Source organism: Ictalurus punctatus, chromosome 20 (assembly GCF_001660625.3).
Source record: "Ictalurus punctatus breed USDA103 chromosome 20, Coco_2.0, whole genome shotgun sequence".
Classification (NCBI taxonomy): Eukaryota; Metazoa; Chordata; class Actinopteri; order Siluriformes; family Ictaluridae; genus Ictalurus; species Ictalurus punctatus.
In genome coordinates this window covers 19093962-19120307 of record NC_030435.2, presented here as the reverse complement: position 1 = coordinate 19120307, position 26346 = coordinate 19093962, and the positions used below count along the sequence as shown (strand labels likewise).

The 26346-nt window shown below is 39.8% G+C and overlaps 1 protein-coding gene across 17 annotated transcripts in view; it reads right to left on the bottom strand.

Annotated features, from left to right (window-relative positions):
- Positions 1-9881: 9881 nt before the first annotated feature.
- Positions 9882-26346, bottom strand: part of epb41l3b (erythrocyte membrane protein band 4.1-like 3b) — a 41427-nt gene continuing 24962 nt past the window's right edge. For 11 of the 17 annotated variants that reach the window (XM_053673516.1, XM_053673521.1, XM_053673519.1 and 8 more), the window contains exons 9-22: positions 25471-25515; positions 24502-24654; positions 24196-24293; positions 23781-23956; positions 23045-23223; positions 19710-19775; positions 19103-19291; positions 18571-18651; positions 16267-16323; positions 13143-13238; positions 12892-12990; positions 12229-12309; positions 11738-11853; positions 9882-10942 (exon numbers count right to left, since the gene is read on the bottom strand). In XM_053673516.1, the coding sequence (XP_053529491.1) occupies positions 11743-11853; positions 12229-12309; positions 12892-12990; positions 13143-13238; positions 16267-16323; positions 18571-18651; positions 19103-19291; positions 19710-19775; positions 23045-23223; positions 23781-23956; positions 24196-24293; positions 24502-24654; positions 25471-25515 (1431 nt within the window). In that variant the 3' untranslated portion in view covers positions 9882-10942; positions 11738-11742. The remainder of the gene's footprint in view (positions 10943-11737; positions 11854-12228; positions 12310-12891; positions 12991-13142; positions 13239-16266; positions 16324-18570; positions 18652-19102; positions 19292-19709; positions 19776-23044; positions 23224-23780; positions 23957-24195; positions 24294-24501; positions 24655-25470; positions 25516-26346) is intronic. The other 6 variants (XM_053673525.1, XM_053673524.1, XM_053673523.1 and 3 more) reach the window with 6 other exon arrangements.

Here is a 26346-nt window from a genome sequence, read left to right as displayed (position 1 = left end):
ACACACACACACACACACACACACACACACACACACACACACACACACACACACACACACACACACACACACACACACACACTCTCTCTCTCTCTCTCTCTCTCTCTCTCTCCTAATGTCCTAGAACATACTCTGACACTTGCTCTCTCTCACACACACACACTCATATACCAATTTCCGTGAAATACACATAATCTACAGGCTGTTTGTGAAGTAAATACAACAAATTAAATCACCTATCTTTTTACTCAGTGTCTGTTATAGACTCGACAACTTTAATTTTTTGACTGTAGAAAGATGATCAAAATAGCATGTGATAATATATTAGCTGCTGTGTCAGATTCTGGACTTAAAGAAGTACTCCACTGTGTAAGGCTAAGCATAATTACCATAATTACTTGCTACAAACTACAACTTTCTGTCATGTCTGTTTCATTTCAAAACCTTTATGTTTAAGTCAACAACTTCCCTGAGATTTTCATTATAAATGAGTTTCAAGGCAACATGGTTTATTTCCTTGTGTTTTTTTTTTTTGTAATGGCACATACACCACCGACTGCTTTATTACGAACACCAGGACAACTACTCATTCACGCGATTATCCAATCAACCAATCATGTGGCAGCGGTGCAATGCACAAAATAATGCAGATGCAGGTCAAGAGCTTGAGTTACTGTTCACGTCAAACCTCACGATGGGGAAAAGGTTTGATCTCAGTGGCCTTCACCATGGCATGGGTGTTGGTGCCAGATGGGCTGGTTCAAGTAGTTCTGGTTTGAGACTCCTGATCTTGTGGACACCAGTCTCTAGAGTTTACACAGAATGGTGTGAAAACCGAAAAACACACAGGCATTGTTGATGAAAGAGGTAAGAGGTGTATTGACAGACGTAGGCTATGGTAACTCAGATAACACCTGTACAACCGTGGTGAGCAGTAAAGCATCTCAGGGCACATCAAAACACATCACACATTGAGGCAGAAGGGTTACAACAGCAAAAAAGCCCACTCATCTCACTCTGGTCAGCCAAGAACAGGAATCCAAAGGTACAGTAGGCAAAGAAACTGGGTCACCTGGTCTTTTTCCAATCTTGAACTGTCCAATTTTGGATGAATGAGCAGATGTAAAAGTGGTTGGTGAGTATAGGTGACAGATGTGGTAGATAAAGATTCAGTTGAAAAACAATGGATTATTGGCTTAATGGTTAGCACGTTTGCCTCACACCTCCAGGGTCGGGGGTTCGATTCCCACTGTGGCCCTGTGTGTGCAGAGTTTGCATGTTCTCCCTGTGCTGTGGGGGTTTCCTCCAGGTACTCTGATTTCCCCCCCCAGTCCACAGACATGCATGGTAGGCTGATTGGCATGTCCAAAGTGTGTGAATGTGATTGTGCCCTGCGATGGATTGATACCCCGCCTTGTGCCCGATGCTTCCTGGGATAGGCTCCAGGTTCCCCATGACCCTGAAAACCATAAGCGGTATAGAAAATGGATGGATGGATTCTTTGGATAATTGGAGTCTCATAACCTATGAACACGGATATGACAAAGCTGCATACAAAGGTTCTATTATACTGATTGATACCCATTGTACATTTATTTAACAACACATTTCTAATACACTTCTATATACATTTCTAACTGTACAAAGCATGCATGACAGTTTAAATAGAAAAATATATTTATCTTCCTGGAATCTGCGTTACAACAAGTGAACTGCTTTGTACTTAACTGCTATGTTGTCTTATTCCAGAATTCGAGGTTTAAAGGCTGGTTTAAAGCTTTCATCACATTATCCACCAAAGACTGTGTAATATCTGTAATTATTTACTCGGTCATCTCGTTTTCATTGTCTCGATCAAACTCGGCTCAAGAACAGCAGGCTGTCTGGAGCCCTTGACTGATGTTAATATATGGCAGGCACGCTGGCGTGCACGCACACACACACACGATGAAATGTGGTTTATTTAATTATGTATGGAACTAAGAGGACAGAGAGGCATTTAAAATCTTCTTACACAGACATAATTGAGAAAATCTGAAATGACAAAAGGGAAAATTCAATATATACCCAACCCAAATACATTAAGATAAAAATAAAATAAAATCTCTTTGCCATTGGTGTTATTTATACAGGTCTACCAGACAGAGTATATGTCCTATACTAGACCTATAACAATATGATTGAAATGATTTAATGCTTGAAGAAGCTCGGCCTGTAAGATTTCTTCAAACAATGTGTGTTGATACAGATGGTTTCAGGATAAAGAGCAAAGGAGCGAGGTGGGATGTTGTGATTTCATGCAGGTCAAAGAGGTCACGCCATTACTTCTTCATTCCAACAAAACAAAAATGGCAGCGGGGTAACAACAGAGACAGAACACATCCCTTTAATCATTTATTTACTCTCAGTAGGGGTAAGTGATTCATATGAACCAGACGAAAAAATACGACAGAAAAGAAAGACAACGAAGGAATGGATGCTAATTATGTTGTGTTAAGTGTTATCTGCTGCTTAATAAAGCAAGTAATCCTCATGCGAGCTCCTATTATTTTTAACAATAACTCTGACACTGATTTAATATTTAATTACCATTTTGAATGACTCTTTGGCAGCTACTTCTCTTTTGCCGAGAGCCTTTTGTTGATCTTGACTTCAGCTCAGTGGACTTTCGAGATCTCTTTATGGGGTGTGCAGGCCAACATGAGCTGAGATCTGGCGTGTAGAATCATATCTTAAACACTTGAAATGTCTGCTGCACATGTAATGTTCTAATTAGGTTCATTTCCACCTAATCAGCATCTAGTTGGAAGCTGACACTGGAACTTTTTCCAACAACTTGAGTTGCTTTTCCAACAGAGAAACGGTCAGCGATTTTATTTACTGAGCTGCAGTTCCAGGAACTTTTTTTAGTTCCTGCCAAGGGAGGATTTCAATCGTGCAACAGCATGATCGATGAAAAAGTATGAGCAGAAAATGAATTCCCGCAGCAAAGCAAAAAATGACAATTAATATGTAATTTGAACTCAATGACAGTTAGAAATATTACTGATCCAAAAACAGAAATCACTGAACATATCAGATCAGGTCTGTGGAGTGGATGCAGTGAGCTCATCTAACAGTCTGGATATAAAATGGATTGATTAGGTTCTAAAATCCACGTTCAAAGCCGTTGTAAAGTTCTCAATAAACACACAGCTGTGACCGCATCACAATAACTACATTCTGTATCAATGCACCAGGTTTTAAACCAATAAAACCAACACACAGCTCATCCATCTATTCATTTTCTGTACCGCTTATCCTTACTGGGTTGCAGGGAACCTGGAACTTATCCCAGCGGCACGGGATACAAGGCGAGGGACACCCTGGATGGGGTGCCAAGCCATCGCAGGGCACAATCACACACAGACACACTACGGACAATTTGGAAATGCCAATCAACCTACAATGCGTGTCTTTGTATGGGGGAGGACACCAGAGTACCCAGAGGAAACCCCCGAAGCATGAGGAGAACACGCAAGCTCGGCGCACACCTTATGTCTTACTGCTTCATTAATATGAGCTTATCAGATATTAAACTGATATGCACCAGACACTACACTTGATTCCAGCCAAGGGGTTGAGAAGCAAAAACTGTCAGTTTACATAACTTGCTATTTTACAGTCCCTGTCTCTGCAGTGTGGTAAAAATCACAAACCTGTGGAGCTGTAGTTCTTGTTCAGCTTCTCAAAATGTTCTGGATTAAACCTGATCCACTGTTAGGTCAGTATCTTGTCAGTATCGTTCTTTGTGCAGAAGTCATAATAGACTAAAGCTGTTTTCTGTAACTGTTACTACAGAAATCAGTGAAACTGTAATAATACCTTTATGGAGTAACTTTACGGAAACACTGATGGTAGTGTATCATCTCCTACCCAAACCAAGCTGAAAGCAAGTCAGGGCTCAAACAAATAAAATACAAGATAGTATAGAAATAGTATAGTATAAATCCAATTCTATAGTATGAAGTCAAGTGAACAATGTTATACTTTTTGGTGCAACAATGCATACATCATGTAGACGATCATCTCCATTATTTATATAGAGCTCTTTAATCTCACGCAAATCAGTCATAATCATTGATGTTACTCGATTAATGTCTGTCCTTGACAGACATATGTTTGGATAACTTATTCCATCTGAATAGTATGTACAAGGATGGGAGAAGATCAGAGAAGAAATTGGACCCTATGGATGAAGAGAAGCAGTTAAAGACCATGAAGAAATAGGAGAGGAGATCTAAAGAGTGGCGGAGGATCAGTGCGCTGATTCCGGGTCATATCTGGAGCTGATTAGTGTAGAATGAGGGTTGGAGATGAGAGGAACTCTTCCCAGAAGTGCTTCAAATGACATTAGAGTCAGTCAGCATGTTCAAAAGCATTAAATCAAGTTTGTCTTCAGAGGGCATTTAAGTCCTCAAACTCATACCAAGAAGGCCTTGTTTCAGTTAGTGCTGCATAGTGAAGAGTCTGTGAACCGTGACAGGGACACTGCGGCATGCAGGACTTACAACAAGCATAAAGAACATGATAATCACAGAAAGAAATAATTTAAGGCCATTGTTACTCTATAACATGAAACAAATGGAGCACTGAATGCGATAGTTATGATAATGCTAATGAGTCATCGCACTAAGATGGGACTGGCGCTCCAGTCCAGACTGTATTCCCATCTTACACCCAGTGATCCCGGGATAGGCTTCGGATCTGGACCACCACCCTGACCTGGATGAAGTGCATACTGAAGATGAATGAGTGAATAATGAATCGTCACAGGATCTCGGTCTCTCTCTCTCTCCCTCACACACACATTCTCAGAGTGATTTAAAGATAGGGAATAAGAAGCTGAGGAATTTAATTAGACAGAGCTATGCACCATAGATCACACACATACACAGTCTCACACTGAGATAACTGTGTGTGTGTGTGTGTGTGTGTGTGTGTGTGTGTGTGTGTGTGTGTGTGTGTGTGTGTGTGTGTGTGTGTGTGTGTGTGTGTGTGTGTGTGTGTGTGTTGCTTAAGACACATGTGGCTTTGTGACCTCTTGAGAACAAAGCTAGTCTCAGACCTGCTTAACTCTATAATGCGTCTCCATGCAGCTTATAGCTTTTTTGACCATTTATAGTCATTGCATTCAAGATTATTAAAAAAAAAAAAAAAGGAAAACAAAAAAAAAAAGATCTTCACAGGGCTCATTTCTCTTGGGACAGAAGAATAATAGGATAAAATAATTGCACACCATAGACACATGAACCACATGTGCATCAGTGAGCTATTTACAAGTGCTTTGTTGCTGTTGTAGCTTATTAGAGCTGAGCTTGTGTTTGATGGTAAAGATAATTCAAGATAATAAGATGGTTATGAATGACATGAAACAGCTGTGTGGAGTGCAAGAGTGAGGGAGGAAAAGACACACAGAGAGAGAGAGAGAGAGAGAGAGAGAGAGAGAGAGAGAGAGAGAGAGAGAGAGAGAGAGAGAGAGTTCCAACTTATTAGGTGTTTCACTTGGATTCCCTTAAGGCTCTCAGGGTCAGGAGTGATGATCTGATAACACATCTGTGTGCATGCTGGTGTGGTGTAAGAGCACAGAGGTTTAAAGGAATACTCTAGCATTGCCAAACTAATCTTGATCCACCACATCTGTAACATGTGCATGACTACCACGGACAATCATTTCAACACGGTTCTACATGCTGAGAAAACAAGTTCTGTTCACGCAAAAAACACTTAAAATAGAAGAAAATATTATCTATCAATGCATGGTTAAAATACAGGACTATATTAAAAGAGCATTTTTTTTTGTGTTACACTTTTCCTATACTTGGGTCCAAAAGGCTGATTCTGCTCCCCGCTTTCATTTTCAGATATAAAAACCAACACAATTTTAGCATTTACACATAAGCCGTGCATGCTCACTTTTGTTTACTGTAAACATGTCATCATACCAGCCTTGAATGATGAAGCAAATGTTGTATACAACAATCAGACATAACATTAAAAGCACCTGCTACTAACAGCTTTGACTGAGGCATGGACTCCACAAGAACTCTTCAAGACCTCTTGGTGGTATCTCACACCAAGACGTTAGAAGCAGATCCTTTATGTCCTGTTCGTTATGAGGAGGGGCCTCCACAGATCAGACTTGTTTGTCCAGCACATCCCATAGATCTCGAGTGAAATCTAAGGAATTTGGAAGCCAAACCAACACCTTGAACTATGTGTCATGTTCCTCAAACCATTTCTGGACAATTTTTGCAGAAAGGGGCCATCGCAATTAGGGAATACCGTTGCCATGAAGAGGTGTGCTTGATCTGCAACAATGTTTAAGTAGGTGGTACAGGTCAAAGTAACCTCCACATGAATTCCAGGATCCGAGCTTTCCCAGCAGAATATTGACCAGAGCATCGCACTGCCTTCTTCCCATAGCTCATCCTGGTGCCATATCTTCCCCAAGTAAGCGATGCACACAAACCCGGCCGTCTACATGATGTAAAAGATAATATGATTCATAAGACCAGGACACTTTCTTCCATTGCTCCATGGTGTGGTTCGGACGCTCACATGCCCATTTTAGGTGCTTTCGGCAGTGGACAGGGGTCAGCATGGGCACTCGGACCACTCTGCAGCTATGCAGCCCCATACGCAGTGTTCTCACACCTTTTTTATCATAGCCAGCATGAACTCTTTCAGAAATCTGTGCTACTGTAGCTCCTCTGTAGTATCAGACCAGATGGGCTCCCCACACGCATCAATCATCCTTGGTGCCCATGACCCTGTTGTCCTTCCTTGGAGCACTTTTGGTTGGTACTAACCACTGCATACCGGGAACACCCCACATGACCTGCCGCTTTGGAGATGTTCTGACCCAGTCGTCTAGCCATCACAATTTGGCCCATTTCAAAGTCGCTCAGATCCTTACGCTTGCCCATTTTTCCTGCTTTCAACATATCAATTTGGAGAACTGATTGTTCACTTCCTAATATATCCCACACATTGACAGGTGGCATTGAAACAAGATAATCAACGTTATTCACTTCACCTGCCAGTGGTTTTAATATTCTGGCTGATTGGTGGATTTTTACATTATTTCAATTTCATAGAAGGATTTCTCTCATTTCTTTTGTAATTAGCATCAGTTCACAAATTATCTTCTAGATTATGCATTATTGTCTGGTGTGGTCACTAAGAAATGTGACCAAATGAAGTAGAGTATACTGGACAGGTTAGTGAGCCAACATCGGGTAACTGTAAAGAAAGTTACAGATTTAGATATCAGCGCTGCATGTGTAAAATTTTGAAGAGTAAGCCCTGTTAAATACCAGAATTCTTTAAACTGTACAATATTTGTATTGTAGCCTAGACATGCTTTATAAGATAACATTGCCAGAGGCAGCTTTCTTCATGTTGATAAGAGCACGCACGCTGTGCTGGATTTATAGGCAATTGATGTAATCATGTCGATAAGGTTATAACCTATAAAAGAATAGTGTTTCACCATAAAATAAAAATAGTACCCGTCCCTAGCACCTGTAGATATCTTGTATTTGTCCTACTAAATACTCTCTAGAACATGTCTCACTCCTGGAGGCGGGTCATGCGCTACAGAAGCAGCTTGTTAGCAGCAAACATGATTAATTTTTGGTTATGTCTTCTCACATACAGTTCGCTTTTCCAACCATCCTTTGGTTGAGGAAAAAAAAATGGGTGGAGTTTATTTATTCCGAAGTTGGAGGCACTGCTGGAATTTCTTGCTTCCTAATGCAATTCCGTCTTCATACACAAATTCTGATTTAATCAACCAAGTAGCGTAATATTTAAAAATTATTATAAGCATACCATTTTATTACAAGCGTCAGATTGTACCTGGTGACAACCCTGGAGCTCTCTATGTACAGCTTGAGACTAAATGAGGCTTCAAACCATCATTAACGAGTTCATTACAGGGGAACAACACAAGCATTAATGCACAGCTTCATCTGAAAGTAAAACTTCATTCTGAATTTCTTGACACTTTTTGAAAATCCAGTATATCCCCACTCAGTACTAATAATAGTGAATTGTTATGCTGAGTGTAGGGCTACACAGTGTTTCTCTACTGATGGAGGAGGAGGAGGGGTGAGGCTTGTGGTCTGGCCCAGTAAGAACTACTGCCTGCTAATGTAAACCGGCTGACCCGCCCACACAAACACACAGCGATCAAAACACAGGCAGCTCTTTCATGCAATAATGCATTGTCCTTTCTTGGTGCAGATGCTGCATGATCAGATTTTAAGCTTATCACAATCATCTTCATCATCTTTTTCATTATCATCTCTTTGAGCCAAGAATGTGCTTATGTTCCTGAATGCCCATACATGCCCCTACAGTACACACTCAAACCCAGAATATGCCCCCATTACTGTGAACATACTGTGAGTATTTTGGATCAGAAATGTAAAAAACAGACTTGTGGCCACAGTGTGTGTGTGTGTGTGTGTGTGTGTGTGTGTGTGTGTGTAATTCAGAAAGCAGATCTGTGGTAGAATGCAACACCACCAACTCTACTTAACTAAACCCCTCCATTGCACTCGGAGCATGACGTCACTTTTCCACACAGAACTCTTTACTTACAGATCAGACCCCAAACCCAACCCTGCCTTTCTCTCTCTCTCTGCTCCAAGTTAATAAGGCATCAGTTTAGCGTGAGATCCACTGCATAGACACACCGCTGCCAGTGAGTCAGATTTCTTGTTCACGGCTATGCCTTAAAAGGTCTGTAACACAAAATATGGAGCTAAAAACCTCACGCATGGGTGACAATCGGTTAAATCATTGTGGACATCTCATGGTAAGGAACTTCATATACAGTACATGATGGCTCTCATCCTATACAAGCCCAAAGGCATTGAAAGTGTGAATTGTTTTTTGTAAGTAGGAATTTACCAGACGCCATCTTGTGGTGAAGAGTAAAAACAGCATGTGACCTATTAAAATAAGTCTCTTTTAGTCAGGAAGTTGAAAGATTAATTAAGCATCTTGCTGGATTTGCTAATGTCACCCATGATACCATCCCTAAAGAAGAACTTATTTCAAGTTAAAGAAACATGAGGTAGCTGAAAAGCACACTGAAATAACTGGGGTAATATTGAACAGGCAAATAATATTGACTCAGCACAGTGCGGTTGAATTCTCTAATCTGATTGGTCAGACGGTATTTTCTATAATAGCAGCAGAGATAACAGTGACCGACTAAAATTCAAATCACAAGTTTATATTAACGTGCTTCTTCTAACGCATTATCGTTACTATAGTAACGGCCAACATGGGGACTCGTAAGGTGGATGCTCCACATAAGCGAAGAGTAATAAAAAAAAAACAAAACGGAATAAAACATGGTATTTAACAAACATATAACTCTTGATATAGTCTCCATTGTCAGCGCTTGTGTCAGCGTAATGGTCATTAAGTTTCCCCAAAATCTTCAAGACAGTAACCAGCTAGTTTCACAAACATTCCACAACATTATATGTAACGTACAAACAGATAAAAGCAGGATGCGTTTCTTAATGATTTCATTATTTCTGTTGGCAAATTGCTTTTGGTGTAAGAGGAATAGAACACCCTGTCCCTGAATATTTTCACAGCATGCCCTGTTGTATTTAGATCCTTACATAAATTACAAGAACCTTAAAAGGCAACAATATGCAAATGCAGGCTATGTAGGGCCATAAGCAAACATTTCTATGCCAAACATTTTCACCCAATATTTTTGGGAACCACCACTTTATAAAACGGTCCATTTGAATTTGAGTGATTTTTATAAAAAAAATCCTAAAGTGGCTAAATAAATGGAATGGAAACGGTTGACTTCAGTAATATTTAATTACAAAATAAAACCAAAATAAAATCACATCCAAATGTGTGTTTTTTTTTGTGTGTGTGCAGTATATCCGTATAATCTACGTTGTGTGTTTAGAAAGAAGAAAAAGGTCAACAGGATTCTGGGTAATTCAGGTTCTATATCAGGTCACCAGGGGAAAATGAAATACACAAACTGTTGGGATCAAAGTTTTACAAAAGCCTCAAGAGGTCAAGGGTCAACCCCCCAACCCCTTTAGAACTTGCCAGTGTAAAATTTGAGGACGTACAATTCCGTATCTTCCCCAGAGCAACAATGAGATAAAAAGTAAAAAGATCAGATTTAGAGTTTCCAAGTAAAGTTTCCAAGAGCAGCCCTTTTAATAGTGGCCAATTATGAACAAACACTGCAATACAGAGAATTAATGCTATTGTGGATTATAACCTTATGTAATGTACATACAAGACTTAAACAGTTTAACTCAATACCATTAACTCCTGGCCTGTGGGCTGGTTTTCTCCATGTACAGATTAATCCAAGTTTTGCTAATCTGATCTGCCAGTCAGAGTTCAGTGAAAACATTTAAGACACTTGGACGAAATTTAATCTCCATGTCAGCAAACCTGTGTCGAATTCGATATCTCCCTGGAACACTGGTGTATGGATTTATAGCTTTGTCGTTGGCATGGTGATCAAGTGTCTGCTATAAATAAAAATGAAGGTGCATAAATTAAACACTTCAAGGTCAAAAAAAAAAAAAAAAAAGTTTTTGAGAAGATTCTCCTGCTTTCTGGAGCTTTCACATGTCCATAGCTTCTGCAGATTATTGATGTTAACAGTAAAATGATTGTTCCAATAAAAAACTGAGCTTCTGGTAATGTTGGAGTGCAGGGCTGATTGGAGCGGGTGTGTATGTGTGTCTCATATGAATCATCGCTTCTCCAATGTCCCAGCACATCCACTGAGCTGTCTGGATCTGAGATCAAAAGGTCACAGAAGCCAAATGTCCATGGGGCAATGGAGTGGAGAAAATGGCAGTGTCCTCTGTCAGACTGGTGTTTACTCCTAAACATAGAAGAGAGAGACAGAGAAGTCAGCGTGTGTAAATATGAGTATTGCAATCCGGCAGTGTATTGTAGCTACACACTATGGTGCTAATGATTGTAGCATGAACTGAAAATGTAACAGAAATGAATGGGGGAATCGCATTTATGCTGGTTCTGTCATGACACACTCCAGGACAAAGGCTGTAAGTGCTTCAAGACCAATACTAGAACTCTTTACATAAATGCCAGGACCAGACCAGCAGCAAATGACTTCAACATGCACCGAGAGGCATCAAAGCTGTCTGTACAGCGCATGCCAGATATGGAGAGGAGGACAAAGCTGAGGAAGATCTTCTGTTCTCAGATCAGTCATAAACAGAAGTCTCAATCACAGAATGACAGAGATGCATGGATTTCACTCTAAAGCCAGGGAAGGAACACAAACAGCACATAGACACAAACCCCATTCTGATACAGAACAACAAAACAAGCATCAACAAGATGCAGAAGCAGACCTCAATTCTTTAAGGGAGAGCACCAAAGTGCTGAGCAAAAAACCTACCTGATTAGACTAAAAACTTTGTAAAAGTGGAGTGTCCCACAATGGCAGCAGCAGAGTGAAAGCAGTATATACTAGCAACAAAAGCAAGTCAATTCGGTTGATACAGCCACTAAAGCGCACACAAAACAAAACCATTACACATACACAGCTAAACTAGCACAGGTCAGAAGAGAGCGTGCAGAGTCCAGTAGGAGAGCACTAGTGGAAAGCACTACGGTTCTAATAGAGGCTTGCCTATGCTCCCTCCCTTACCTGCGTCACTGGTCACCTTCACTAGTCAAGATCTCCGTCTCTTTATGAACAACTACTTTGGTGACCGACATGTCTGGGTGCTGCTCTTTGATCTCTTTTATGGCTTGAGCCAGAGCCTTGTTGAGAGAAATGCCACATAAGACCAGCAGGGGGCACACAAGGGACACAGGAGAATCATCACAATTAGATAAGAAAGAATCAGTCAGTGAATTAATGTCTGCAAAATGGGGAACATTTTGCTGTAAAATTACATACTTTCATTGTACAGTGATTTAAAGATTTGACGCTTAAACAATGATGTAACTTACATGAAATTCATTTAATAAATTACGTGATTAACAATTAGATTTTTTACAAATATTGTTGAGATTTATTTAGACTAGAAGCACAGCCAAATACCTGACCCAGCATTCAAGTAATACCTACAAACCTCAATTGTGTGTGTCTGTGTGAGTTTGGGTTAGAACAGAAGAGTTGGCCTGTTTCAGTACCTGGTCATGATCGATGCTGGCATCCCCAGAGATGACGATCCTCTTCTCAATTCGTGTCTCCGAGATGCCTCCCTTCACAGTCTAACACAGCAGAAAGATGCAAACTGCATATTAATATAAATGGATGTAAAAGAGAGACGATGTCCTTTGCTGAAATGGAATGTATTCAAATCTAAATGTAAAATAATGTGCTCAAAAGAAAAACAATGGCAATAATATGTATGCTAGGTAAAATGTATTCATGTATTCTAACAACCAGGAAGTAATGAGGCAAAAATGAAGTAGTGATATATGCTGGATATACTGGGAAATGGCATCAAAAACACTAGTGCTTTCTTGTACTGGTATTAAAAAAAAAAAATAAAAAAAAAAATAGAGCAGCTCAAATGTTGCACACATGCTTGTGTTACTCAGTTTGTTTCCAACTTTTAAAAGACCAGAAATTCTGTTGGCCTTCTAAGACTATATGTAAAATAATACAAATACAAAAAGACTAGTGAGATCAGTCAAGTGGTTGAAATATCTGGGGGGAATTAAAAAAAAAAAACAGCTCCACAAAATAAAGAAGGTGGCACAAGCAAAAGAATGTTCTTCTCTGAAGAGTTTTATTAAATGTTTCTGTTTGTTCTGCACTGACTGAGTGGTTAAGGTCACCTCGCTGACCTTTGTTATTTGAGTGGTGGTCGTGGTGCTGTTGTTCTCAGACGTGATGGTCTGAGCACTCATCAGAACTCCAGGATCTGCGTCACCGTTAGCATCCACCTTCACATTAGTACCCAAAACAGAAAAAGTCAAATCATCTAAAATTGTTTAGGAAGTAATTGAGCAAGGTAACGTATGTTAAAATCTAGGAAGTGATGGGCAACTACAGTTAGTAAGTGTTAGCACTGTAAAGTAAACATGAAGATGCGTACCTCAGCAGACTCGTACGTAATGGTTTTGGTCTCGGTATGAACAACAGGCACCTCGTTGGTCATCGGTTGCACAGTCTCCCCCGACTCCACCGACAACTGCACAGGTTGGAGAGATCAGAGAGTGAGGAATACACGACTAGTGGAAAATACTAAACATGAAACAGTCGTACCGACATCTACACTTTAGTTGGAAAACTGATCTACAGAAACACTATGCTTTTCTGCTTTCTCAGATAAAGCAGCAGTTAGACCAAACATAAATAAAATTTATATAGAGGAAAAGCCAACGCACTGAAGGGGGAAGGATGCAGGACATGAAAAATGCTTCTGTTTCTGATAGCGGACATGTGATGACCATGATGACTTTATCTAGGCGAATTATGACCTGTGAATTCATGAGCCTTGGATTTTTAAGCCAATAGAAAACAAGAAGGTGGGATTGTTATCTGTTTGGTCGGTTTGGTCGGTAAAAAACTTAACCTAAAAAAAAATTAATTAGCAGCCTCACTGCTTTCTTACTGTTGCTTGGTGCACATATAAAATATATATTTTTTATATTATATATATATTGGGTTATATATATATATATATATATATATATATATATATATATATATATATATATATATATATATATATATATAACCCAATATATATATAATATAAAAAATATATATTTTATATATATTTTATATAAAATATATATTTTATATATATTTTATATATATATATTTTATATATATTTATATATATATATATTAATATATATTTTATATATATATAACCCTATATATATATTTTATATATATATAGGGTTTTCTCTCTGCCTACTACAATTTTATTGTTAGCAATGTTGGCACCTAATGCAACACATCCTTAATAAACCCCCTGGGTTACACTTTCTTAGACTGATACTTAAATAGATTTCTCAATTTGAATAAAGGGCTACTTCTCCCAAAAAGGCTAATGTAGCTGCAAATGTCAAAGATAATTAGCATTTTTGGTTGAAGTATTTCATCACAGGGAGTACAGGTAGTGCTTTCTCCACATATTGAGTGGTTATTATTATTATTATTATTTAATATTTATTATTATATAAAAAGCAAAAATCACAGACAAAAAATGAAACCATGAAATATACATGCACTGGGATAGTACTGTGACTGGCATTTCTATTGAACACAGTGACAATGATGCAGATCCTTTTTTCAGTTCATGCACATGTACGTGGCATCACCCCAGTGATCATGCAGTGATTTACACACTGATCAAACATATCACTTCAGAAATAAGAGAAAAGGAGAGGTGGATAGAAGTCCCTTCTGAATTAGTCAGAGTTTGTGATAGATGTGGGAAGACTGTGAGGTTAAACCATCCAAGTTACTTCTACAAAAGCAGTGGCACTAACTGTGTTCACTTCCCACTTCATCTTTGTTACTTCCTGTAGAACCTCTTCCACGTTGTTCTCATCTTTCTGTCCGTATTCGGAATAAAACTTTGCTTTTTCACAGCGTAATGTCTCCGAAGGTATGGAGTTTTCATATCCTGCTGCGTGTTTCTCCTCCACTTCCTGAGCCATGTGACCCTCTTCACAGGGTGACACTAGCTGCAGAGCTGCAGTCATTTGGCTTTCATCAGGTTTGGCTTGTCCCTGCTTACTGATGGGTGAGCTAGCAGAAGCATAAATGGTGAACCTCAAACTCTCCCTTGGTTCATGAGAAAAGCTTTCAATATCTTCACAGAACGACATAGATTTCTTGGTAGGGGTACGGCTCTCACAACCTGCGGACTCGTCCTTTTCATCAGGACAAATGTATTCCTCTTCAACTGCAGGGGACACAGACTCCAGATTGGCGTTCTGACTTTCTTCACATGCAAACTCTCTTTCTTTAGCATGCTCATTCATTTCTCCATGCACTTCCTTAGGAATCTTATCTTCTTCTGAGAGCTGAACAACAGCTGAATCTACCACCAAATCACCTTCTGCTTCCTTCACTTGCAACTCTATTTTTTCTACATCGTTGTTTTCATCCTCATTAGTGTGGATTAATTCCTCAACAGGAACCTCTTCCTTCTCAACTGAAAATTCTTCCTCCTCAATACGAGTCTGAGCAGGACGCTTTGCTTCATCTAGATAGATTTGAGAAGGAAATGCATCCTTCTCAGTGTGGCTTTGAGCAGAAAGTTGAGCTGGAAGTTCTTCCGTTATAGCTGAGGTCAAAACCAGAAATTCTTCTGTCTCAGTAGGGGTCTGAGCAGGAAGTCCTTCCTTATCTGGGGTCTGAGAAAGAGGCTCTTCTTCCTTGATAAGGGCCTGAATAGGAAATGCAATCTTCTCGTATTGGGGCTGAGCAGGAAGTTCTTCATCCCCAGTACAAATCTGAGCAGGCAGTTTTGCCTCCTTTAGATGGGTTTGAACAGGAAAACCATCCTTCTGTACTTGGACCTGAGAAGAAAACTCTTCTTTCTCAATATGAGTTTGAGCAAGCAGTTCTTCTTTACCAGCTAGGGTCACAACCAGAAATTCTTCTGTGTCAGTATGGGTCTGAGAAGGAGGGCCTTTCTTCTTACCAGGGGTCTGAGCAAGGGTCTCTTCTTCCTCATTATGGGTCTTAATGGAAAATTCTTGATCCTCAGTAGGGGTCTGAGCAGGAAATTCTTCTACCGCAATATAGATCAGAGCAGGAAATTGTACCACCTCAGAAGACATGTGAACAGGAAATAATTTCTCCTCAATATTAGTCTGAGCAGGAAGTTCTTCCTTCTCTGTATATATCCCAGAAGAAAGCACTGGCACAGTGTCCAATGCAAGAGTACCTTGCTTAAGCGAAGCTTCTACCATGAGCACCTGAGTTTCACCAGTAGAGGACACTATTGCAGTGTCTTTACCGTCACCCTGGTCTTCAGATTCCTCAATCATATCCTCAATCGTATCAAGTACAGACATTTCCTTTTCAGTATTTGAGAAGTCTTCGGTGCTCTCACTGACTGATTTTGAATGAATGCCTCCAGATAATGAGGTCTGCTCCTCAGACAAACACAAAGGAGCTGGAGGACCAACCTCAGTAGTACCAGCTTCCTCAATTACCACATTATCTGAAGCTTTACGTGTCAGAATATTCACCATAGCTTCAGCTTCATCTTCCTCTACTACCGCAGTGTCTTGTTGGTCATCTGATCTCTGCAAGAGACAAATGGCACTTTAGACCATCATCTATGGAATTGTATTACAGATAAAGCTGTGCTTGGCATGGGTTTGCATATTAATGCATAGGTACTGAAAAATAAAATACAGAAACTTAGTACATAGCGTATTTGAGACAAAAGACAGAAAGCACCTGAATCAGATAATGTTATTATATTTCACTGTTTTATTGCCTTGCTTGGAAAAGACTGTTGCAGGTTAGCAAGAATATTCTGGGATATTTTTAGATTAGGTGCAGAATGGAAAATATATGGATGAACAGAAAAGTAAGGACATGTGAGGGAGGGGTACTGCAAGATGTTTTACCCAGACAGTAAGTCATATTCAGTGCACTCTCAGTTAACTAGGAGTTATTGTCTCTCGCCCTTGTATCTTCAATATAAAATGTCACATAATTTGGTCTTTAAGCAGGGACTCGAGTGGGTCACTTTAAGAGGACGACAACAATATATATACGAAGATAAATGTGGGAATGTAGGCACGACAGAACTCCCTGAACTGTCATACTACTGAGATATGGACAAGCTGAGGCCATGCTCGCATATCTCACAACCAGAAACATCTTTTCCGAATAAACGCCCGTCATGTCAGGACAAAATATAATCTCCCAAAATGAAAACAGGAAGTGCCAATGGCCATCGATTGCTTACTTTGAAGAGAGCCACACTCCCAAAAAAAAAAAATAAATAAATAAAAAATTCCACCTCACATGAAACGCAGTGTTACAATTACTCATAATTAAATATTATTTTTCACTTTTATGGGGTCTCTCTAATAAATAAGCTGTGTGAGTGAATATAATACACCAAGAATGAAGAGTTATTATGAATTATTCAATGTAATTAACATGAAAAAAAAAAATCAGATGAAGGATAAGGATAATGACCTGTGTGTGAGAAGATGGCAACATCAATCTACATCAATCCAGTTTTTAGAGCACAATAAACTCCATTTAAGGATGGAATCAAATCAAACTAAGCAAGGAATAGCTAATAGCTTTGGTTTTTCAGGTTGTTTGTTTTTTTAAACAAAAAAATGGTTTCAGGTGAGTTAGTGAGTGAATGACTTCCATGTCCACTTGGAGGGCAACTGAATAGTAGTTCACATGGTGCATCTTCCATTCATGTTCCATCACATGGGCTTCTGCTTACAAATCCTCAAATGTTCTTCTCAGTATTAAATATGGAAGGAATCCCCATTTTATACTTGGCATGGCCAGTCATTTCGAGCGCCTCGTCTTTACTGTCATCACTCGAGGTGTGCCTTGATACGATTACAGTTTCGCTTTGGTCTGCTATCTCTTGGCAAGTTACAGCTGTAGCTGGTGCCATCTTGAGCTCATTGTGTAGCACATTGCTGACGTTATCACATACCACACTGCTTGATCTGCTCTCAGAGAAGTGCATGAAGCTCTTTCCATTCGAATTTTATCACATATGTTGTAACGGTCTGGGACTGTCAGGGTGTCAGTTACATCTGGCCTTTTGTTGTCGGAGTCTATTTCTTTTCATCATAATGGATTTTGTGTGTCATGTTTTCAAGGAGAGCATTTCTCCACATCTCCCTTACACCACTGCTGACTCATATCTCCTGTACAAAAACCTGGAGGGGTAATTTTCCCACAAGCTCCAACCCATTGTATATACACAAAACAGGCAATGGGAGGAATATCTTCACCAAGGGATTTGTTCAGAAGCATTATAAGAATGATTTTGAACCACTAACCAGTTCATGGATGGCAACAACCAAATACTTCTACAATAACAAATAGATATAATAACATTAGCGGCATATGCATGGTAAAGGAACACTATTCTTTATAAGAGTTTATATGTTTAAAATTAATACTTGTATATAAATAAGTCTTAAATACAGCACAGCATTCTATGCGAACGTTTATCCTGAATTCAAAAATGTGTTTAGGCAGACCACAATGTATTTGAACCCCTCCCCCTCCCAACTTCATACGCATCTATGACATCATGTTAAAGACATTCTGTGGTTTCAGCAGTGGAACCCAATGGATAGCGGGAAAGCAAGAACTGGCAATATTTTACTAGCTTCCCACAACCGCTATATCTGGACAACACTCCCTTTCCAGACATGGTCATTAAATGAAAGATCAAAACACAACCCTCCGAAAAACTTAAGGCGACTGAAACAAGCACTGTTACAGATCATGCTAGGACAGTACAATAATAGAACCGTTGATTTTAGTGCTACCTCAGCAGAGTCAGCCTCCGCGGTCTCTGGTTTTTCTTCCAAAATGTTCTGAGGAGGTTCAGATTTGGCATCTTCTGCAGTCTACAAAGAGAAACAGAGAAAAATATAATGAGGGTTGCTGTGTTTACAATAGTGAAAACCCAAAGTATATAAAGACTGTGGGTGAGGGTGTGCATGTTTGGGATGTGAGGCGGGTCATGCAGACCACAAGGGAAAAAATGACTTGAGCAAATAGAAAACAAAAGGAATAAGAAACCCACAACAATGGCCTGAAACAAATGAAACTGTCTAAAAAGTTGAAAAAAATCACAATAATATTAAACAGACCTGCTCAAAGATCAACAACCACTGGGGATTAATAAACAAACACTTAGCCACAGCTATCAATTATTTCTGAGTCAACAAATTCTGTACATTCACTTGCATTAATGTAAACATCGCATGCCTGATATTCCACAGCAAACCAAAGCTCTACAACTTAAAGCTCTAGAGCGCATAAACAAGCCAATACAAGCCACTTCAATACTCTTACATCCTGCAAGGGTAAAAGAAGTTTGATCATGGTCGTGTCATTCAACCCTGGACAGAGAGCAGGGGAAGAGGTCAGCCTCTTGTCCCATTCACTGCTTCCTGACGACTCAGGGCACATCTCCAAAAACGACCTCTTCAGCTCGTTGAGGTTCCTCTGACTCTTGAGCAACTCTTCTGAGGTCTCAGATTCCTGACACACCAATCACGACAGGGACGGCATGAGCATAAAGCATTCAGCGTTTAGATTGATTGTCATTTCACTCACAATCCTAACGTGGTGTTTAAGTTACTCAATGTCTGCCACACAGTGAGTGACATTTGTTAAAACATGTCAACAAAATGGATCAAAATGTTATGCACCATGCAAGCAAATTCGTCTAGAGAATTAGAGATACCGAATATGTACACCGGGTTCTCTTGTAGAAAACATTAGTTTCCACACCATTGTTAGAGAGCAGGTTAGCTGGAAGCTGGCTGAGTATGAGGGATTCAGATCAAGAATTAGTTTAGCAGTCTAACACACTTGAACTTTTCTCATGAGCTTCCTTTCCATGCATTCCTAGACTGAACCACCCACACAAACACTCCACACATACTGCTTTACCAACCTCCAACATGAGATTACTGTGTTTGATAAACACGTTGTCTCCCTTTATCTGCCTTATGATACTATTCTACGAGGAGAAAAAGAAGACTAAAAGGAATAAAATACATTTGGAAGAGAGTGTTATAGGAAAAGACTAATAAAAAATAAAACGACTGTCAAAGCTGCTGTTATAGAAAGTTAATTGACATCCATCAACCAATCAAATTTGTGAATTTAACAGTGTTGTGGTATATATATATATTTTTTTAATTTTAATATAGTGGTGCATTTTCAACTACAGTAAGAGAGGAACTGTCTCTTTTAGCACAGACTGGTGAGACTCATGCAAAAACAACACGCTGGTCAAGCAAGTTTGCATGACATTACCCGCAAACTTTACTCACCAAAGACCATAATCATTGATGGTTCGATGAAACAAAAAAAATGACTTTGAAAACAAGATGATATTGTGAGGGAGTTCCTGAAGTAACAGCATGGCAAAATCAGTTTGAGATCATGTTACATCACAGTGGAATTAAAGAGAACAAGATTGCCGAGAACACTGCAATGGAGTACCTGGGTCATCAGTTCGGATTCATCCTCTGGCTCAGACTAAAAGCCAAGGTCAACATCAAGAAGAAAAAAAGCAAAGGAACAATGATTATCTGACATCCTCCCCAAACCCCAAAAGGCTCTATAAGCATTCATTGATTTAACTGATTTTTAATTGAACTGAAATACATATACAACATTATTCTTTAATTAGCTTGTAGTCTCAAGCCTATAGACAACAATAGACAAAAATCTGAAACATTTTGATTTTGCTGCTAGTTAATATGAGGGTCATAAACACAACCAAAAGATCCCCAACAGGACACCCCCCCAACACACACACCTCGGTCGATGTCTCGTCGCTTGCATCGCTGTCTGTCTGTCTCAAATACGACAACAGACAGGACAGTTTCCATTGGAAAGCAGCAGTGGGGGAAAAGATTAGATTAGACTATTTCTCAGCATGAATCATGCTACAGGATACAGATGGAATGATGGTATGAAGCAGGATGGTATGAAGTACCGAATCTGAATACCGAGTAGTATATGGAGAAAAGACTCACAAAATATTCAAAATAAGCTTGCATATTAAAAATTTAAATAAATAAATAAAAAAAATACAAAAAAAAAGAAAGAAAGAAAGAAAGAAAAAATAAAGGGTGTACTAAGACCTATCTAAATAAAACAAATAAGCTATTCATGCATTGCATATTCTTGGAAAGGGACATTCACCAGATTTTGCTGGTTGGTATGGATACTTTTGATTGCAAGATGGTTTATACCAGTAATTTTTCATGTCTGTATGTATGGTGGTATGGAAAAACCTGTCGCTGCCTATAACATTCTTTTACATTGAAATAAATTCAGCACTGCAGTGGAGTTGGAATGGAATATTTAAGTGCAATTTTGTTGGAGGAAGCCAAATTTTAAATGGCAAGAACTTTATTTGCGGTTGAGATGCATGTAAAAGAGAAACGTATTTCAGTTCAGGAAAGCCGGTAGGTTTCAGAAGTGCATGTAATTTCACACGTTTAGAGTAAGTAAAAATGTTCTGGAGATGTTTTCTGGCCACTTCAGAAAGGGCCAACATTTTCAGAGATTCTGGATTTCAACTGACTCGCTGCTTTGTTCTGATGTTAACCATTGGTGTACCTAGTGCCGGGTATATAAGCATACAATGCTATATGGCCTGATCACAGGGAAACCAGAATTTAACAAAATAAATCAAGGTACAGGTTATTTTTCTTCAGGCTCCAAGAATTAGGTCTTTACACTGTCTTGGTTTTCTTGGAGGCGTTTGATGTCATGGACTGCCCATAGATTGTGCTGAATTTATATAGAGAGATCTAAAAAATAAATAAAAATCTGAAGGACATGTGCCTATTTTCAGGCCTGGATAATGAAGATGTAGCTTGATATTTCACAGTGGCCTTGACTTGACATGCAGGTACATGTAAAGTTATAGGAAATATGAAAATGACAGGTGATACAAAGATCAATATGAAGAGAGATGATGCCACATGATGCCAGCCTGAATGGCCAAACACATACACACACACCTCGTCATCTGAACTGTCCTGAAAGCTGTTGCTAAACGAGGTGTTGAGTGACGCAGTCTTGGGCTCCAGATAGCAGAGGCACAGTGCCAGCGGGAAGGAGAGCGTAAGTGCGTAGGGTACAGAGAAAGAGGTAGACAGCAGAAAGAAGAAGATGAAGAGGAAGCAGGGCACAAGAGATGGTGACTTGATGGGCAGGAAGTGTTGGAAGCTCTTAGGCATGAAGTTAATCTCGGACAGGTCAGGGAAGCTCAGGTAGCCGTCTTCGTCCAGGAGAGAAGACAGGTCTGGGAGGTGCAGGGAGAAGGAGAAAAGCGTTCCCTTTTTGGGCCGGTTCTGGTCTGCAATCCGCTTGCCCTTTTCTGGGCTTGCTGAAGCTGTGTGCTCAGAACTGCTCCTTCTGCGTTTCCTCCTCCGCACTTTAGTGGAGGAGAGCGGGGAGGCAAGGAGGGTGGGTTCGGAGGCAAGAGGAGAACACTGACGAGAGCGAGATCAATTGAGGCGTGAAGAGTGGATGACGCCAAAGGGTCCATGGAACGGTGCAAATGGTAGTGTATGAACAAGTGAATCAAACGTGCATGAACATGAGTGTAGGATGAAAGAAAGGGTATAAAGAGAAACAGCTAATTAGTCGAAAGATCAAATATTGTACAGTACAAATACCACAGATATCAGACATGCCCAAATTTGTAATACACCAGCAACTCTTTAGAAAAATATCAACCATAACATGTTCTTTCATAGAATTTGGCTACTTAAAAACCTCAATCCTTCATTTTTTTAAATAAAAGATTTTATTTCAAAACTTTCTTTCGATATTTCTGATCATAAACAACAGTAATGTTCTACTACAAGTATATTTTACAATAAATAAATAAATAAATAAATAAATAAGTTGGGGACACAAACATGCTCATCTACCAAACACTACTGGGGAAATCACCAAAGGTCAGGCCTCTATTGCATTACTATTGAAGCAGTGATTTATTTGTCTTCCAGCAAGTGATTTATTGCAACTTCCTACAAAACCGATGTAACACGGCCAAGTTTCTTAAGGCTAAAGTTGTTTTTTCTTTTCTTTTGTAGTTTTCTATAGGTATCAGTTTATGGGAATTCCTTTACATGCCCACTCGTCATAGTGTTTTTCTGTGGTCGACCCTCCAAATCAGTGACGGTGTTTGAAAATGGCTATTACCACACCTACCCAGTCAGATGAGGGGAGGAGGAAATCGTCTGAAAGTGTGGTTACCTTGTTAACAGCAGTGGGTGGGGCAGGCTCGGATGTCTCTGTAGCAGGAGTGCTTTCGTCTTCGACTGCGTTTTCTTCCTCCGCCTTTTTCTCTGGCGTTACCGTAGTGATGAGGGTCCCAATGGCAAAGGCTGGTTTAGAGTCCTTCATCAAGTCGTCATTGTTGGCCATGGCTGGTGCTGGAGGAAAAAAAAAAGTGTATGCGAAAACTGCTAAAATTGGCAAAAACAAGACAAAGATCACCAAAGACTTTATACTGGTGAGTGTACAAAGTGTACAGCTTTGAGGACTGTCACGGGATTAAGCTTTGGTATTTTCCTCTAAGCAATATACCTTGGATAATATAAGACGGCTGGTGAGATCAGGAACAAATTCTAAACAGCATAACAGTATCAAAGATCACTTTGACAATGTTGTGACAAGATGATTTAATCTGTAGCGCACACATGCAGAACAGTTATTAAAACATGGCATGCTGCAGCTTACGAGATTATAATTATTACAGTAACAATTACAGAGCAGCTCAATTTCTACTACTTTACTACATTAAAGAGATTTTAGAAAGTCTATAAATGTAATATTTGTTTCGGAGCAGAAGATTCACTTTTGTAAAGCTTCAAAGCAGAGACACACCAACACTCATTCCAAACTGATATTCCCATTGGTTACTGTTACTGAGATGCATTACTAGGCATCAATGTTCACCTGCCGGAGTAATATACAGCTATCACATTACCGTTATCTAAACTGCGAGTGGTGGTGATCCGTTTGCTGGAGGAGCGTTGAAACTGCGGTGCAGGCCGAGAGATCTGGGAGCTGGCTCGGCGTGTCTGCGCCTGCGTTCTCCCACTGTAGCGGAACTTAGAGCCCAGTGACAGGAACTTTTTAGCAGGAGTTTCAGGAGCCACCAATCTGCGGAAGAGGCAGCGATGATCAGTAATCAACGACGAGTCAAGCATTACAGGGTCATACATTCAGACAAGTGTGGAGAGCTATAGAGGTTTTGTCCATCGAGTAACTCCTTTCCATAACTAATTTGTATAAATAGCCTTCAATACTCATTAGTAACAGCACTGGATTTCCTTCAAGTCCTTTCCCCAGAGTTTTCTTACTCTGACACAGAGGTGTTCGATCTGTTCTCTGCTTTTTACCTGAAAAACGTGTGATGTTCCACGCACACTTTCCACAATCTCTTTGCAGCTTTGTGATTTGGTAGCTTGAAACCAATGGTGCTTTCAAACTGCTCCAACTAGAAAAAACAAAAAGAGGCACCTCTTGATTACAAGAAATTCCTATATACCAGATATAACTCCAGTTAGATACATATTTTCTAAATCTAATTTCAGTCTGAATCGATCAAAACACGGGTAATTAGTTCCACTCCCTGGCAAAAATGCAACATCGAGTCAGAAATCTCATGATCATTTCATAACAATATCATGTGCTAAGTGTTTCACCTCTCCGGGGCGTATCTTGATATAGAAGTTGTTCCGCTTGTAGGATATCTTGAGGATTTTGGGCCAGGCGAATCTATTTATGCGCAGTCGGTCTCTGTATATGAGAAGGCCGCTGCCACACACACCTAACATAATCTCCACTCCCTCCGAATCCTGAATAGAGAAAAACACAGGGAAGGTGAGGAGAGTGCAGAAGGAAAAGGAAATGACGAGAACAACTATGACGGATTGAAACACAGAAGCTAGCAGCGGACGCAGGGAAGAACGAACATAAATCACTAAAAGGCCTACATCATCCCACACAGGAGGGAATGGGAGCGAGCGGTAGAGAAGCACAGAAAGCGACTGAAGAGTTACTGCAGCACAAACAATTTCACCAGCGATGAAGATCGTGATCTGCTGAAGGATGAACCAAAGTATTTAGCAGGCTTTAAAAACAAAAACACACGAATGAAAAAAGGGAATGAGATAAATGCGGACACACGTTCGTTAATCTTTATAAATACCGCATAACAGCACAAATGATTACGAGACAGAGATGCTGCCAAAATAGATTTGATTTAAAGCCCTTAATAAAGGTTCCGTTAACAACCGTGAACTACTCCACTTTCAGCACTGTTGTGTAAGATTTATGAGGAGATGTTCAGGCATTTGCAGCCGATAACGACTGGATGCTACAGTGCAAAGAACAGAAAGCTGAGAGAAAAATCTCACACAGCACTGCAATGCAGCATGTGGTTAATACGTTCTCTTTCTATTCAATGTCATGCTCATGCAGAGAACACAAGACATAAAATGGTGCGCACACACGCACTGAACCAACAGACACGCACGCAGAAGACATTCATAATGTCAATCATCATAATGTCAGAATAAGAATGCAGTAACTATACATCATACATGTAGACATGTGAGAAAACACACACACACACACACAGACACAAGACACAGCACATCACCACATCTTACCTCTTTCTTAGCCAGAGCTAAGCACTCAAACAGCCTCCCTACCAACTACGTCATTGATGAGCGGAGAGAGAGAGAGAGAGAGAGAGAGAGAGAGAGAGAGAGAGAGAGAGAGAGAAAGAAAAGCAGAGCGAGCTGAGCCAACAGCAGCATTTACATTCAGGAGGAAACACTATAGAGCCAGAGAGCTGTAGAACTAGAGGCACTGCATTCTTCCAGTTATTACGTTTGTTTTCATTTCCACTCAATTTTAGCTGTCCTTGATTTCCAATATTCTCTTTGCCCACCAGACAAAACATCCTTATGCAATGGGTGTACCATTTACTGAAAATTATATAATATAATCATATAATATATTTGCAAAAAAAAAAAAAAGATTATTAAAAAAAGAAAATGTAAGAATGAATGTCTCCAATATCTTTGGCTTGTGCATTTATTAATATTCATACTTAATCGGATTTACAATCTAATAACCTGACTAAATATACCACACCAAATAAATAAATATATTTACTCCTATGTGGGCCACACCGTGGTTCAAACTGAAAGCTTTATTCCTGCAGGTCTTTACGTCTCCCTTTCCCCACAAGGCCAGTGCTCTAGTGGCGTCTGAATTAGTACGATTTCGTACAGAATGAAAGCGGAGATCAACGTGCAACACGGAAGCAGCAGCAGCAGACCAGCAGTGAACAAGAGCAATGTCAGCACAGCAGCCTCGAGATACACAGCGTCCACAGAGCGAGCACGTTCATCTGCATTACGCTTAGTCAACACTTTTTCGTCATATTTCTTCATCAACCTGCATATTCATATTTCAGTTGGGCAACCCGTCACTAAATCTGTTTTCGACAGCAAACTGCAATGCTTAGATTAAGGTTA